This window comes from Salmo salar, chromosome ssa13 (assembly GCF_905237065.1).
Source record: "Salmo salar chromosome ssa13, Ssal_v3.1, whole genome shotgun sequence".
Lineage (NCBI taxonomy): Eukaryota > Metazoa > Chordata > Actinopteri > Salmoniformes > Salmonidae > Salmo > Salmo salar.
This window is the reverse complement of record NC_059454.1, coordinates 66,374,854-66,390,510: the sequence shown is the minus strand read 5'-3', so window position 1 is coordinate 66,390,510 and position 15,657 is coordinate 66,374,854. Positions and strand designations below refer to the sequence as shown.

Here is a 15,657-nt window from a genome sequence, read left to right as displayed (position 1 = left end):
TGAAATCAACCAAGACATCAGATTTCAGCAATTTCCAAATGCCTGAAGGTACCATGATTATCTGTACAAACAATAGTATGCGCAATAGTACGCAAGTATAAACACCATGGGACCACGCAGCCGTCATACCGCTCAGGAAGGAGACGCGTTCTGTCTCCTAGAGATGAACGTACTTTGGTGCGAAAAGTGCAAATCAATCCCAGAACAACAGCAAAGGACCTTGTGAAGATGCTGGAGGAAACGGGTACAAAAGTATCTATATCCACAGTAAAACGAGTCCTTTATCGACATAACCTGAAAGGCCGCTCAGCAAGGAAGAAGCCACTGCTGCAAAACCGCCATAAAAAAGCCAAACTATGGTTTGCAACTGCACATGGGGACATAGATCGTACTTTTTGGAGAAATGTCTGATGAAACAAAAATAGAACTGTTTGGCCATAATGACCATCGTTATGTTTGGAGGAAAAAGGGGGAGACTTGCAAGCCGAAGAACACCATCCCAACCTTGAAGCACGGGGGTGGCAGCATCATGTTGTGGGGGTGCTTTGCTGCAAGAGGGACTGGTGCACTTCACAAAATAGATGGCATCATGAGGGAGGAAAATTATGTAGATGTATTGAAGCAGCATCTCAAGACATCAGTCAGGAAGTTAAAGCTTGGTCTCAAATGGGTCTTCCAAATGGACAATGACCCCAAGCATACTTCCAAAGTCGAGGTATTGGAGTGGCCATCACAAAGCCCTGACCTCAATCCTACAGAAAATTTGTGAGCAGAACTGAAAAAGCATGTGCGATCAAGGAGGCCTACAAACCTGACTCATTTACACCAGCTCTGTCAGGAGGAATGGGACAAAATTCAGCCAACTTATTGTGGGAAGCTTGTGGAAGGCTACCCAAAATGTTTGACCCAAGTTAAACAATTTTAAAGGCAATGCTACCAAATACTATTTGAGTGTATGTAAACTTCTAACCCACTGGGAATGTGATAAAAGAATTAAAAGCTGCAATAAATAATTCTCTCAACTATTATTCTGAAATTTCCCATTCTTAAAATATAGTGGTGATCCTAACTGACCTAAGACAGGGAATTTTTACTAGGATTAAATGTCAGGAATTGTGAAGAATTAGTTTAAATGTATTTGGCTAAGGTGTATGTAAACTTCCGAATTCAACTGTAAGATCAGTAAGTGGGGCACAGTATGTGGGTCTGGAGTTCAGAGATTAAAGGTCATCGATCCTCTTCCTCCCTCCCAGGCTCTACACAAGCTGGCCAATCAGTACCTGAAGAGGGAATGGCCAGACAGCCTATCAGAGGAGCCAACAGACCACGGGTAAGACCTCTAGCCAAAGAGTGAACCATTATTGTCTCAGCAGCGTCAGAAATGTCTCTCTCATTCTCTCAAGTGTTCTTCCATAATAGTACTACCAGTATCAGTGTGTATTATTGAAAGCTACATATTATAATTTGGTATTTTTTGCTAGACTCTTTGATATTTTGTGCTATATTTAGTCCAGGTCCTCTCATGTCCGAATTGTCATTGCCTTTTAAATAAAGGTTCTTGTTCAAAAGATTAACTGGTTGAACCAACAGTTCTTGTATTGTGTCGTCACAACCAAGAACACAAAACAATATCAGGGATACTACCAGTATTCACACTGACTATTGTGTGTTTGTTGTCACAGGAACATGTACACGTTGTGGAAGGCATACCTGGAGGGCATAGTGCAAGTGAGCCAAACCAGAATCACGGCCTGTGAGAACTACAGGAACCAAGTGTCGGACCCTGCCAAAACTGCCAGGCTGCAGAAGGAGCAGCAGCTCAGGAAGGTATGGAAGGCAAATCACCACAACACTGCTGATCTTTCCATAGTTTAGATTCCTCCCACCCCGTCTCTATCCTCAATCTCGCTCGCCCTCTTGCTCTCTCACATGGTTTAGATTATTTGACGCATGTCTCCATTTATACAGCTGGTGAGTTGAAACGACTGAAACAGTTATGTGCTTTCTAAGGAGAAGTCTGCTGTTCTTTGGATACAAACCAGTGTATCCAGTGCATTTTGGAAAGTATTAAACCCCTTTTACTTTTTTTACAGCCTTATTCTAAAATGGATTAAATCCAACATTTTCCTCATCAATCTACAAACTAAACTCCATAATGACAAGCGAAAACTGGTTTTCTACATTATTGAATATGTATTACAACTAAACAGATACCTTATTTAAATAAGTATTCAGATCCTTTGCTATGATCACATGTATTTATGAAGCCCTTTTTACATCAGCAGATGTCACAAAGTGCTATACAGAAACCCAGCCTAAAACCCCAAACAGCAAGCAATGCAGATATAGAAGCACGGTAGCTAGGAGAAACTCCCTAGAGATTCAAAATTGAGCTCATGTGCATCCTGTTTCCATTGATCCTCCTTGAGATGTTTCTACAACTTGATTGGAGTCCATCTGTGGTAAAATCATTTGATTGAACATGATTTAGAAAGGCACACACTTGTCTATATAAGGTCCCACAGTTGACAGTGCATGTCACAGCAAAAACCAAGCCATGAGGTCAAAGCAATTGTCCGTTGTGGCCTCCATCATTCTTAAATGGAAGAAGTTTCGAACCACTAAGACTCTTCCTAGAGATGGCTGCCTGGCCAAACTGAGCAATCAGGGGAGAAGGGCCTTGGTCAGGGAGGTGACCAAGAACCCACAGACACTCTGACAGAGCTCTAGAGTTCCTCTGTGGAGATGAGAGAACCTTCCAGAAGGCCAACCATCTCTGCAACAATCCACCGATCAGGCCTTTTATGGTAGAGTGGCCAGACAGAAGCCACTCTTCAGTAAAAGGCACTTGGAGTTTGGAGTTTGCTTGGAGTTTGCCAAAAGGCCTCAGGAGGCTAAAGAAATGTGGCTTAACACCTAAAACCCTCACAAACTTTTACAGATGCACAATTGAGAGCATCCTGTTGGGCTGTATCACCGCCTGGTACGGCAACTGCACCGCCCACAACCGCAAAGCTCTCCAGAGGGTGGTGCAATCTGCCCAACGCATTACCGGGGGCAAACTTCTCGCCCTCCTGGACACCTACAGCACCTGATGCTGTAGGAAGGCCAAAAAGATCATCAAGGACATCAACCACCCGAGCCACTGCCTGTTCACCCCGCTATCATCCAGAAGGCGAGGTCAGTACAGGTGCATCAAAGCTGGGACCGAGATACTGAAAAACAGCTTCTATCTCAAGGCCATCAGACTGCTAAACAGCCATCACTAACACATCAGAGGCTGCTGCCTGTAGACATAGATTAGGAATCACTGGCCACTTTAAGGAAATTAAACACTAGCCACTTTAATAATGTCTCCGTATCTTGCATTACTCATCTCATATGTATATACTCTATTCTATGCCACTATCTTAGTCCAATGCCGCTCTGACATATATGTATATATATTCTTAATTCATTCCTTACTTAGATTTAGGAATGCACATTTTGGGGAATATTCAGAGGTGGAAACTTTCCGTGGGAATATATGGGAATTCATATTAATACCATTTAAATGCATTGGATATAAGCATGTAGTCCTCGGCTCAGAAAGTGTAATAGTGTGGGCTCAATAGCATCTCATTAGTGTGCAAGATCTTGAGAATCAGCTGGACATGTGATGGAAGAGTGCGCTGTACATGTGATGGAAGAATGCACTGTGCATGCAGAGGGTTGCAATTCCATTGAATTGGGGATAGTTTAACCAAAATATTCCACAAGACCTAGAATTGCCTTGTGTATCCCACAAAAAAGGTTCACTGTTATAAGCTAACTTTTTTTTTTAATGAATTTAAGCAAAATTCCCAAAATTCCAGGACTTAACTTTCTATGGAAATTTCTCGGGAAGTTTCTGATCCTTTGCAACCCTACTTAGATTAACGTGTATTTTTATTGTTATGTTGTGAAACTGTTCGATATTACTGCACTGTCTGAGCTAGAATCACAAGCATTCCGCTACACCCGCAATAACATCTGCTAAACACGTGTATGTGACCAATACATTTTGAGTTAATTTGAAAAGGCACCTAAAGAACTCTGACCATGAGAAACAAGAGTCTGTGGTCTGATGAAAACAACATTGAACTCTTTGACCTGAATGCCAAGCTTCACGTCTGGAGGAAACCTGACACCATCCCTACGATGAAGCGTGGTGGCAGCATTGCGATGGGGGATGTTTTTCAGCAGCAGGGACTGGGAGACCAGTCAGGATTGAGAGGAAGATGAACAGCGCAAAGTACAGAGATCCTTGATGAATCTAACAAAATGTGGAAATTTTTTATTTAACTAGGCAAGTCAGTTAAGAACCAATTCTTATTTACAATGACAGCCTAGGAACAGTGGGTTAACGGCTTGTTCAAGGGCAGAATTACAGATTTTTACCTTGTCAGCTCAGGGATTCCATCTAGCAACCTTTTTGTTACTGGCCCAACACTCTAACCACTAGGCTACCTGCCGCCCCAAAGTCAAGGGGTATGAATACTTTCCGAATGCACTGTATATACAGTGCTGTGCAAAAGTATTCAGACCCCTTGGATTTATTGTGTTACAAAGTGGGATTAAAATTAATTGAATTGTACTTTTTTTGTCTACAATCTACACAAAATATTCTAATGTCAAAGTGGAAGGAAAAATAATGTTTTTGAAAAATTAATAACAATGAAATAACTATAAAATATAGTCGTTGCATAAGTATTCAGCTCCCTGGGTCAATACATGTTAGAAATACTTTTTGGCATTGATTACAGCTGTGAGTCTTCTTGGGTAAGTCTATAAGAGCTTTGCACACCCGCATTGTGCAATATTTGCCCATTATTCTTTTAACCATTCTTCAAGCTCTGTCAACATATTGGGGATCATGACTAGACAGCAATTTAAGTCTTGCCATAGATTTTCACTCTGTCATTAAGAGTGGAGTCGACTACAATGTTGTTGATCCATCCTCCATTTTCTCCTATCACAGCCATTGAACTCTGTTGCTGTTCTAAAATCCCCAATGGCCTAATGGTAAGATCCCTGTGTCTTTGTGGTTTAATACATACTCCACAGCATAATTATTAACTTGACCATGCTTAAAGAGAAATTCAATGTCTGATTTTGTTATTGTCATCAATTTACCAATCACTGCCCTTTGAGGCTTTCGAAAAGCTCCCTGATGTTTGTAGTTGAATCTATGCTTGAAATTCAATACTTGACTGAGGAACCTTATAGATTTTATATGTATGGGGGACAGAGGAAGTGTTAGTCATTAAAAAAGTGAGTCCATGTAACTTTGATTTGTTATGCCAAATTTATCTTCTGAACAAATGTAGGCTTGCCTAAACAAAGGGGCTGAATACTTATGCGATGACTATTTTAGTTATGAATTTATTTATCTTAAATAAATAATTATTCCACTGACATTAGAGTATTGTGTGTAAATTGACAAGAAAAATGACAATTAAATCAATTTTAATCCCACTTTGTAACAAAAGTGAAGACATCCAAGGGGGTCTGAATACTTTTGCAAGACACTGTATTAATATATACTGGGTCATAGTTCAGGTGGGCCTTCGCACTTCAGCAAACAACGTTTTTCTTGGTACGCTCTTCTCGTATACTGGGTCATGTTCAATTTGGCACACTGTAGCAAAACCTTACCTCCCTGTTTTAGTCCATTTTGAAATGTTTTCGCCCTACTGAACATGCCCAAGCCTGGACGCTTTGCTTCAATATCAGCTAAGAGTTGGCCACATGGCCGCCCTGTCCATATGATCACTGGATGTCAGGCTTTGGCCAACACTTGCTCTCTATCTCTGTCCACGTTCCACTGGCTACCATCACCCTCTTGTTCACCCTGACTGACCTAATAGGAATATCATATTTATTCTTAGTACAAACATCTTAGAATGGCTACCAGTGGAACAGGCATGCTTGTCCAGGTATGTTATTAGATTGAGTTTATTAGTCACATGTACAGGAACACAGATGTAATTGCAGGGTGGGGGGAGCAGGTAGCTGCCTAGTGGCTATTCATGGTCTGGGGGTAGAAGCTGTTGGCCAGTCATCGCCCAGATAGTCCTGTACTGTCTGAGTGAAGGAAGTGAGCCATGGCTCGGGTAACTGTATTAGCAATGAGTCAGGATATTTGACATGTTTCACCACATGAGCCATATTGTGCCAGCTGACTATGTGTATTGACCAGCTGACTGTATGTCCTCTGGTTGTTTCTCCAGTAGTGGTGAGCTATTGGTGCTTTTTTAGGTCTGTTAGGTTTCGGTTCAATTATTTAACAAATTATCACGGTATTTGGTTGCGACAAATTTTTTTTAACATGAAATGCATTATGAGATAATGACGTTACATTCATTTTAGTCCGTTTTAATCGAAATTCCAAAGCCAAAAATAGTGAACATTGATCATATTTCATTGTCTCTGTCCGGTCCACATTGGGTAGACATCAATAGAAAAATAGTAAATTACTATACAATATTTCAGCTACTTAGTTTTTATTTGATGGCTTTATTATTTTTCATTCCTTAAAGTAATCATCTCTGCTCAGGCAGTACCAGGCAGCCAGGCCATATAACTCTATGTGCTCCCCATACTGTACTGTCTTCATATTTTGCCAAACTGCATATTATGCTGCAGAGCTGTCTGACAATCATTTTACTAGTTCTTCAAATTTGATAAGGCATACTTTCACGAACTGTCTCTGTCCCTCTTGTCGTTGTTGTGTACATTACTCTCATGCGGTCTATGCAGTCTGTGTATCTAACCTGATGTAGCAGGCGTAAAAGTGTATCCGTCCAAAGATCTGTATATAATGACGAGATGCTCCTGTTTACGCCCTATCAATGGGAGTTGTTGTCCCAAAGGCGGGAATGCAGGCGACAAGCTTAGGTCCAAACTAAGCCAATAGACTTCGCATTGGGCTTATTTATGACAGATTTTGGCAAAAGTGAAACCTCTCGCTTTGCCTCTTTTTCTCTGATCCGTCTGTCTAAATGGAATTCAAGTAATTGAACCGACATCGGTCAATTAGTAGTTTAATAACAGAGAACCCCCAGAAAAGTCGGTTAATCACTCAGCACTATTCTCCAGTGTACTGACCAGCTGACTGTATGCCCTCTGGTTCTTTGTTCAGTGTATTGACCAGCTGATGCTGGTGCAGGCGGAGCTGCAGGACTCGGTGAAGGAGCTGGCTAAGACCAGGAAGAAGTACCAGGAGACAGAAACCATGGCCCAGGCCGTCAGGGACAAGGCCGAGCAGGACGCCAAGTACGTGCACGCACACATACACACTAAAAAATCCTACCCCTACGGTCTTGTGGAGATTTGAGAGGATCAGATGGGTAACACATCTGAGGGCAAGGTGGAGCTATTGCCATAATTCTACCTACCCAATCCTCACTACCCAATCCTCACTAATGTACAGGAGTGACAATGTAAAAGACTATAGGGAATCATTGGTCTTGTGTGACTCTGTTCCACGTACATGTTCCATCTCTCCTTCTGTTCTGTCCAGGTCCAAACTGAGTCTCTTCCAATCCAGGTCCAGTCTGCAGAGGGCAAGTGTAAAGGTGAGAGAATTAAATTAATCCATTTTATGTATGGCCAATTGGCCATGACTACCAACTCAAGTGCATATGGGAATGGGGAAATAACTATCAAACCAAGTTACTGACGTGCATGTTTTCAGCTGAAAGCCAAGAGGAGTGAGTGTAACTCCAAAGCCACCCGTGCCAGGAACGACTATCTCCTCACGCTAGCTGCGGCTAACGCTCACCAGCAGCGCTACTACGACACTGACCTGATCGACTGCATTAAGGTGAGGCGTTGGCACACACAAAGTATGGGGGCATTCCAGGTACTTTTTTTTGCAGTTGCCTCATATCTCAGGCGATTGCTGTGTCATAGTTAGCATGACTGCAAAAACAGGCTACCTGGAATGCCACCACCAGTGTGCGAGTGAGTGAGATGGAGGGTTATTGCTGCATTACTGATAAATTACAAGTTAAGTTCTTTCCCTGTTTACTGCGCTCCTCAGGTCCTGGATGGGAGCATCTATGAGCAGGTGAAGGACTATCTGGTCTCTCTGTGCCAGATGGAGCTTGAGTCCTACCAGGTTGTTCACAACACTTTCAACATCCTCCTGGAGAGCTCCAATGGGGTGAGCGCACGCAAACTAGCCCAGTGGCCGTATGTGTCAAGTGTCTCGAAGGAGCGCTGATCCAGAATCAGTTTTGCCTTTTAGATGAAAAATGTATAGGAAATGGTACTTGAACGGGGAATTCTGAGATGCTTGATACTAATGACCCCAGGTATTATCCTTCATTGAACTAGCCTGGACCAAGATCTGTTTGTGTTGTCTTGCCAACTCCTATGGTCTTATGATATTGGCTATACAGCACAAACCAGGCTTTTATTGGAGGTTTTTTTTACTTTGGGAGAGAGTTTCTATGCAGAGAATGCTGGGAAGTCGGTGTAACAGAGGTGGTTCGTCCAGAACCTATCTGAAAGCTGAAGGATTGCATTAACTTCCCCGAGCTAATGCCTAGACATTAGCTCAGAGTGTGCAGGAGACCCAGGTTCAAAACCCAGATGGTCAAGTTAGCATTGTTTAGGTCCATATTTTTCTTTTAAAGCTAGAATCGTTCATTTAAACAATAACAAAGCAACTCCCCACCCCTGGTTTTCTAACAAGCTAAGGGATGGGGCTGGAGAGTTATGCATGCAAAGACTGACCATCCATGATATCAAATGTATAGCTTTAACCATGTTTTGAGGCTATACAAGTGTTTGCTTATGTTGTTTCCAAACATTGGAGTAAAGCAAGCTTAAATTTTGGGTTCTGATGGGGTATGACCATTGAACAAAGCTCATGAGGTATATATAAATTATATTCTTTAAAAAAATCTGTGTATAATATCATTTAAGCCCAAAAATGTATGTAGCAACTATGGATTCTAGCTTTAAAGATTTAGAGATGACTAATTACTTATCCCGATACGCTGTTGTCTTCCTAGCTATTCAGTTACCCCTCAGCGATCTTAGTCCGGGGCTCTTGGGGTCATCTTGTGTTTCTGTAACCCGACTGTAGTTTACAGTTAGTTTCCGCTCAACCCGGCATGAACGAACAGTACCAGTCAAAAGTTTGGACACCTATTCAGGGTTTTTCTTTATTTTTAGTATTTTCTACCTTGTAGAATAATAGTGAAGACATCAAAACTATGAAATAACACATATGGAATCATGTAGTAACCAAAAGAGTGTTAAACAAATGAAAATATATTTTAGATTCTTCAAAGTAGCCAACCTTTGCCTTGATGACAGCTCTGCACACTCTGGCATTCTCTCAACCAGCTTCACCTGGAATGTTTTTCCAACAGTCTTGAAGGAGTTCCCACATACAGTGGGGCAAAAAAGTATTTAGTCAGCCACCAATTGTGCAAGTTCTCCCACTTAAAAAGATGAGAGGCCTGTAATTTTCATCATAGGTACACGTCAACTATGACAGACAAAATGAGAAAAAGAAATCCAGAAAATCACATTGTAGGATTTTTAATGATTTTATTTGCAAATGATGGTGGAAAATAAGTATTTGGTCACCTACAAACAAGCAAGATTTCTAGCTCTCACAGACCTGTAACTTCTTCTTTAAGAGGCTCCTCTGTCCTCCACTCGTTACCTGTATTAATGGCACCTGTTTGAACTTGTTATCAGTATAAAAGACACCTGTCCACAACCTCAAACAGTCACACTCCAAACTCCACTATGGCCAAGACCAAAGAGCTGTCAAAGGACACCAGAAACAAAATTGTAGACCTGCACCAGGCTGGGAAGACTGAATCTGCAATAGGTAAGTAGCTTGGTTTGAAGAAATCAACTGTGGGAGCAATTATTAGGAAATGGAAGACATACAAGACCACTGATAATCTCCCTCGATCTGGGGCTCCACGCAAGATCTCACCCCGTGGGGTCAAAATGATCACAAGAACGGTGAGCAAAAATCCCAGAACCACACGGGGGGACCTAGTGAATGACCTGCAGAGAGCTGGGACCAAAGTAACAAAGCCTACCATCAGCAACACACTACGCCGCCAGGGACTCAAATCCTGCAGTGCCAGACGTGTCCCCCTGCTTAAGCCAGTACATGTCCAGGCCCGTCTGAAGTTTGCTAGAGAGCATTTGAATGATCCAGAAGAGGATTGGGAGAATGTCATATGGTCAGATGAAACCAAAATATAACTTTTTGGTAAAAACTCAACTCGTCGTGTTTGGAGGACAAAGAATGCTGAGTTGCATCCAAAGAACACCATACCTACTGTGAAGCATGGGGGTAGAAACATCATGCTATGGGGCTGTTTTTCTGCAAAGGGACCAGGACGACTGATCCGTGTAAAGGAAAGAATGAATGGGGCCATGTATCGTGAGATTTTGAGTGAAAACCTCCTTCCATCAGCAAGGGCATTGAAGATGAAACATGGCTGGGTCTTTCAGAATGACAATGATCCCAAACACACCGCCCGGGCAACGAAGGAGTGGCTTCGTAAGAAGCATTTCAAGGTCCTGGAGTGGCCTAGCCAGTCTCCAGATCTCAACCCCATAGAAAATCTTTGGAGGGAGTTGAAAGTCCGTGTTGCCCAGCGACAGCCCCAAAACATCACTGCTCTAGAGGAGATCTGCATGGAGGAATGGGCCAAAATACCAGCAACAGTGTGTGAAAACCTTGTGAAGACTTATAGAAAACGTTTGACCTGTGTCATTGCCAACAAAGGGTATATAACAAAGTATTGAGAAACTTTTGTTATTAACCAAATACTTATTTTCCACCATAATTTGCAAATAAATTCATAAAAAATCCTACAATGTGATTTTCTGGATTTTTTTCTCTCATTTTGTCTGTCATAGTAAAAGTGTACCTATGATAAATTACAGGCCTCATCTTTTTAAGTGGGAGAACTTGCACAATTGGTGGCTGACTAAATACTTTTTTGCCCCACTGTATGCTGAGCACTTGTTGGCTGCTTTTCCTTCACTCGGTCCAACTCATCCCAAACCATCTCAATTGGGTTGAGGTTGGGTGATCAAATGGCCCTTACACAGCCTGTTGGTGTGTTGGGTCATTGTCCTGTTGAAAAACAAATGATAGTCCCACTAAGCGCCAACCAGATGGGATGGTGTATCGCTGCAGAATGCTGTGGTAGCCATGCTGGTTAAGTGTGCCTTGAATTCTAAATAAATCAGACAGTGTCACCAGCAAAGCACCATCACACCACCTCCCCAATGCTTCATGGTGGGAACCACACATGCAGAGATCATCCGTTCACCTACTCTGCGTCTCACAAAGACACGGCAGTTGGAACCAAAAATCTCAAATTTGGACTCATCAGACCAAAGGACAGAATTCCACCGGTCCAATGTCCATTGCTTGTGTTTCTTGGCCCAAGCAAGTCTCTTCTTCTTATTGGTGTCCTTTAGTAGTGGTTTCTTTGCAGCAATTTGCTCATGAAGACTAGAGGTCGACCGATTAATCAGAATGGCCGATTAATTGGGGCCGATTTCGAGTTTTCATAACAATCGGCAATCAGTATTTTTGGCCACCGATTTGCCGAATTTGTCTTATTTCTTTAAAAAAACTAACATTTTTACACCTTTATTTAACTAGGCAAGTCAGATTAAGAACACATTCTTATTTTCAATGTCGGCCTAGGAACGGGGGTTAACTGCCTTGTTCAGGGGGGGTTCGGGGATTCGTTTTTGCAACCTTCTGGTTACTAGTCAACGCTCTAACCACCTGCCTTACATTGCACTCCACGAGAGCCTGCATGGCAGGCTGACTACCTGTTACACGAGGGCAGCAAGAAGCCAAGGTAAGTTGCTAGCTAGCATTAAACTTATCTTATAAAAAACTATCAATCTTAATATAATCACTAGTTAACTACACATGGTTGATGATATTACTAGTTTATCTAACGACCTGCGTTGCATATAATCGATGCGGTGCCTGTTAACCCCTGTGCGGCCTCCGTCCCGACATCCAGCGAAAAATCATATCCCCATTAGCATAACAAAATTTCATAATTAAAAAATAATAATAATTCAAATTATATCGTTTTATAGATACACCTCTCCTGAATCGAACCACGTTGTCCGATTTCAAAAAGGCTTTACAGCAAAAGCAAAACATTAGATTATGTTAGAGGAGTATATCGTAAAAGTAGCCACATAGCCATTTTCCGACCAACCACATGCATCACAAATAACCAAAAAACAGCTAAATGCAGCACTAACCTTTGACAATCTTCATCAGATGACACACCTAGGACATCATGTTACACAATACATGCATTCTTTTGTTCGATAAAGTTCATATTTATATATAAAAACAGCATTTTACATCGGTGCGTAACGTTGACTAACTATTTTCCCTCAAATGCATCCGATGAAACAGAGCTACAATTTACTAAATTACTATTCGAAAACATTTTTAAAATGTAATATTGTCATTCTAAGATTTATAGATGAATATCTCTTGAAAGCACCTGTAATGCCAGATTTAAAAATAACTTTACTGGGTAATCACACTTTGCGATAAAAGGGGATGCGATACTCAGAACAGTAGGCTAGCAATAGCAATAGGCTAGCCATCTTGGAACAATCGCATATCACATCTAGTCTTGTATACTATTGTCAATAATCCCTTACCTTTGGTTGTCTTCATCAGAAAGCACTTCCAGGAATCCCAGATCCACAAAAAATTTATTTTCGTGCGAAAAAATGACTCCTTTATGTTCCAAGAGCTTGTTCTTGTTAGCGAGTCTGAAGGCTGATCCAAATGCTTCGTCGGCCACGGGACAGCCATTTCGAGAAAATGCATTTTTTTCCCCATTTAGGTTCGTTCAAACAACAGGCTCAAACCAATTTGTGAAGACTGGGGACATCTAGTGGAAGCAATAGGAAGTGCTCAATGAACCATAGCTCACGGTGTGATTAATAGACAACGTGATGAAGTTGAGTTCACAATTCAGAATTCCACTTCCTGTTTCCATCTGTCTCGGGGTTTTGACTGCCATATGAGTTCTGTTATACTCACAGACACCATTCAAACAGTTTTAGAAACTTTAGGGTGTTTTCTATCCACAAGTATTAATTATATGCATGTCCTAGCTTCTGAGTTAAAGTAGGAGGCCGTTTAAAATGGGCACAATTTTTTTTCAAAAATCGCTTTAGCGCCCCCTATCCTAGGGGAACGCCAAGAGGTTAATTTGTCATCGAATCACAGCCTACTTCGACAAACGGGTGATGATTTAACAAGCTTATTTGCGAAAAAAGCACTGTCGTTGCACCAATGTACCTAAACATAAACATCAATGCCTTTCTTTAAAATCAATACACAAGTATATACACTGCTCAAAAAAATAAAGGGAACACAAAAATAACACATCCTAGATCTGAATGAATGAAATAATCTTATTAAATACTTTTTTCTTTACATAGTTGAATGTGCTGACAACAAAATCACACAAAAATAATCAATGGAAATCCAATTTATCAACCCATGGAGGTCTGGATTTGGAGTCACACTCAAAATTAAAGTGGAAAACCACACTACAGGCTGATCCAACTTTGATGTAATGTCCTTAAAACAAGTCAAAATGAGGCTCAGTAGTGTGTGTGGCCTCCACGTGCCTGTATGACCTCCCCACAACGCCTGGGCATGCTCCTGATGAGGTGGCGGATGGTCTCCTGAGGGATCTCCTCCCAGACCTGGACTAAAGCATCCGCCAACTCCTGGACAGTCTGTGGTGCAACGTGGCGTTGGTGGATGGAGCGAGACATGATGTCCCAGATGTGCTCCATTGGATTCAGGTCTGGGGAACGGGCGGGCCAGTCCATAGCATCAATGCCTTCCTCTTGCAGGAACTGCTGACACACTCCAGCCACATGAGGTCTAGCATTGTCTTGCATTAGGAGGAACCCAGGGCCAACCGCACCAGCATATGGTCTCACAAGGGGTCTGAGGATCTCATCTCGGTACCTAATGGCAGTCAGGCTACCTCTGGCGAGCACATGGAGGGCTGTGCGGCCCCACAAAGAAATGCCACCCCACACCATGACTGACCCACCGCCAAACCGGTCATGCTGGAGGATGTTACAGGCAGCAGAACGTTCTCCACGGCGTCTCCAGACTCTGTCACGTCTGTCACGTGCTCAGTGTGAACCTGCTTTCATCTGTGAAGAGCACAGGGCGCCAGTGGCGAATTTGCCAATCTTGGTGTTCTCTGGCAAATGCCAAACGTCCTGCACGGTGTTGGGCTGTAAGCACAACCCCCACCTGTGGACATCGGGCACTCATACCACCCTCGTGGAGTCTGTTTCTGACCGTTTGAGCAGACACATGCACATTTGTGGCCTGCTGGAGGTCATTTTGCAGGGCTCTGGCAGTGCTCCTCCTGCTCCTCCTTGCACAAAGGCGGCGGTAGCGGTCCTGCTGCTGGGTTGTTGCCCTCCTACGGCCTCCTCCACATCTCCTGATGTACTGGCCTGTCTCCTGGTAGTGCCTCCATGCTCTGGACACTACGCTGACAGACACAGCAAACCTTCTTGCCACAGCTCGCATTGATGTGCCATCCTGGATGAGCTGCACTACCTGAGCCACTTGTGTGGGTTGTAGACTCCATCTCATGCTACCACTAGAGTGAAAGCACCGCCAGCATTCAAAAGTGACCAAAACATCAGCCAGGAAGCATAGGAACTGAGAAGTGGTTTGTGGTCACCACCTGCAGAACCACTCCTTTATTGGGGGTGTCTTGGTAATTGCCTATAATTTCCACCTGTTGTCTATTCCATTTGCACAACAGCATGTGAAATTTATTGTCAATCAGTGTTGCTTCCTAAGTGGACAGTTTGATTTCACAGAAGTGTGATTGACTTGGAGTTACATTGTGTTGTTTAAGTGTTCCCTTTATTTTTTTGAGCAGTATATTTTTAAACCTGCATATTTAGTTACTATTGCCTGCTAACATGAAATTGTGTCACTGCTCTTGTGTTCATTGCCTGGCTCGTTGCCAACTAATTTGCCAGAATTTTACGTAATTATGACATACCATTGAAGGTTGTGTAATGTAACAGGAATATTTAGACTTAGGGATGCCACCCGTTAGATAAAATACGGACCGGTTCCGTATTTCATTGAAAGAAAAAAACGTTTAGTTTTCGAGATGATAGTTTCCGGATTTGACCATTTTAATGACCGAAGGTTCGTATTTCTGTGTGTTTATTATAATTAAGTCTATGATTTGATAGAGCAGTCTGACTGAGCGGTGGTAGGCACCAGCAGGCTCGTAAGCATTCATTCAAACAGCACTTTCGTGCGTTTTGCCAGCAGCTTTCGCAATGCATTGCGCTGTTTATGACTTCAAGCCTGTCAACTCCCAAGATTAGGCTGGTGTAACCGATGTGAAATGGCTAGCTAGTTAGCGGGTGCGCGCTAATAGCGTTTCAAACGTCACTTGATCTGAGACTTGGGAGTGGTTGTTCCCCTTGCTCTGCATGGGTAACGCTGCTTCGAGGGTGGCTGTTGTCGATGTGTTCCTGGTTCGAGCCCAGGTAGGAGCGAGGAGAGGGACGGAAATA

At 42.5% G+C, this 15,657-nt stretch overlaps 1 protein-coding gene across 1 annotated transcript in view; it reads left to right on the top strand.

Moving 5' to 3' along the window:
• Positions 1-15,657, top strand: part of LOC106567591 (F-BAR and double SH3 domains protein 2) — a 61,896-nt gene that overhangs the window by 31,039 nt on the left and 15,200 nt on the right. The window contains exons 4-9 of the mRNA XM_014137091.2: positions 1,254-1,330; positions 1,683-1,827; positions 7,163-7,296; positions 7,544-7,598; positions 7,718-7,846; positions 8,066-8,188. Coding sequence (XP_013992566.1) covers positions 1,254-1,330; positions 1,683-1,827; positions 7,163-7,296; positions 7,544-7,598; positions 7,718-7,846; positions 8,066-8,188 — 663 coding nt within the window. The remainder of the gene's footprint in view (positions 1-1,253; positions 1,331-1,682; positions 1,828-7,162; positions 7,297-7,543; positions 7,599-7,717; positions 7,847-8,065; positions 8,189-15,657) is intronic.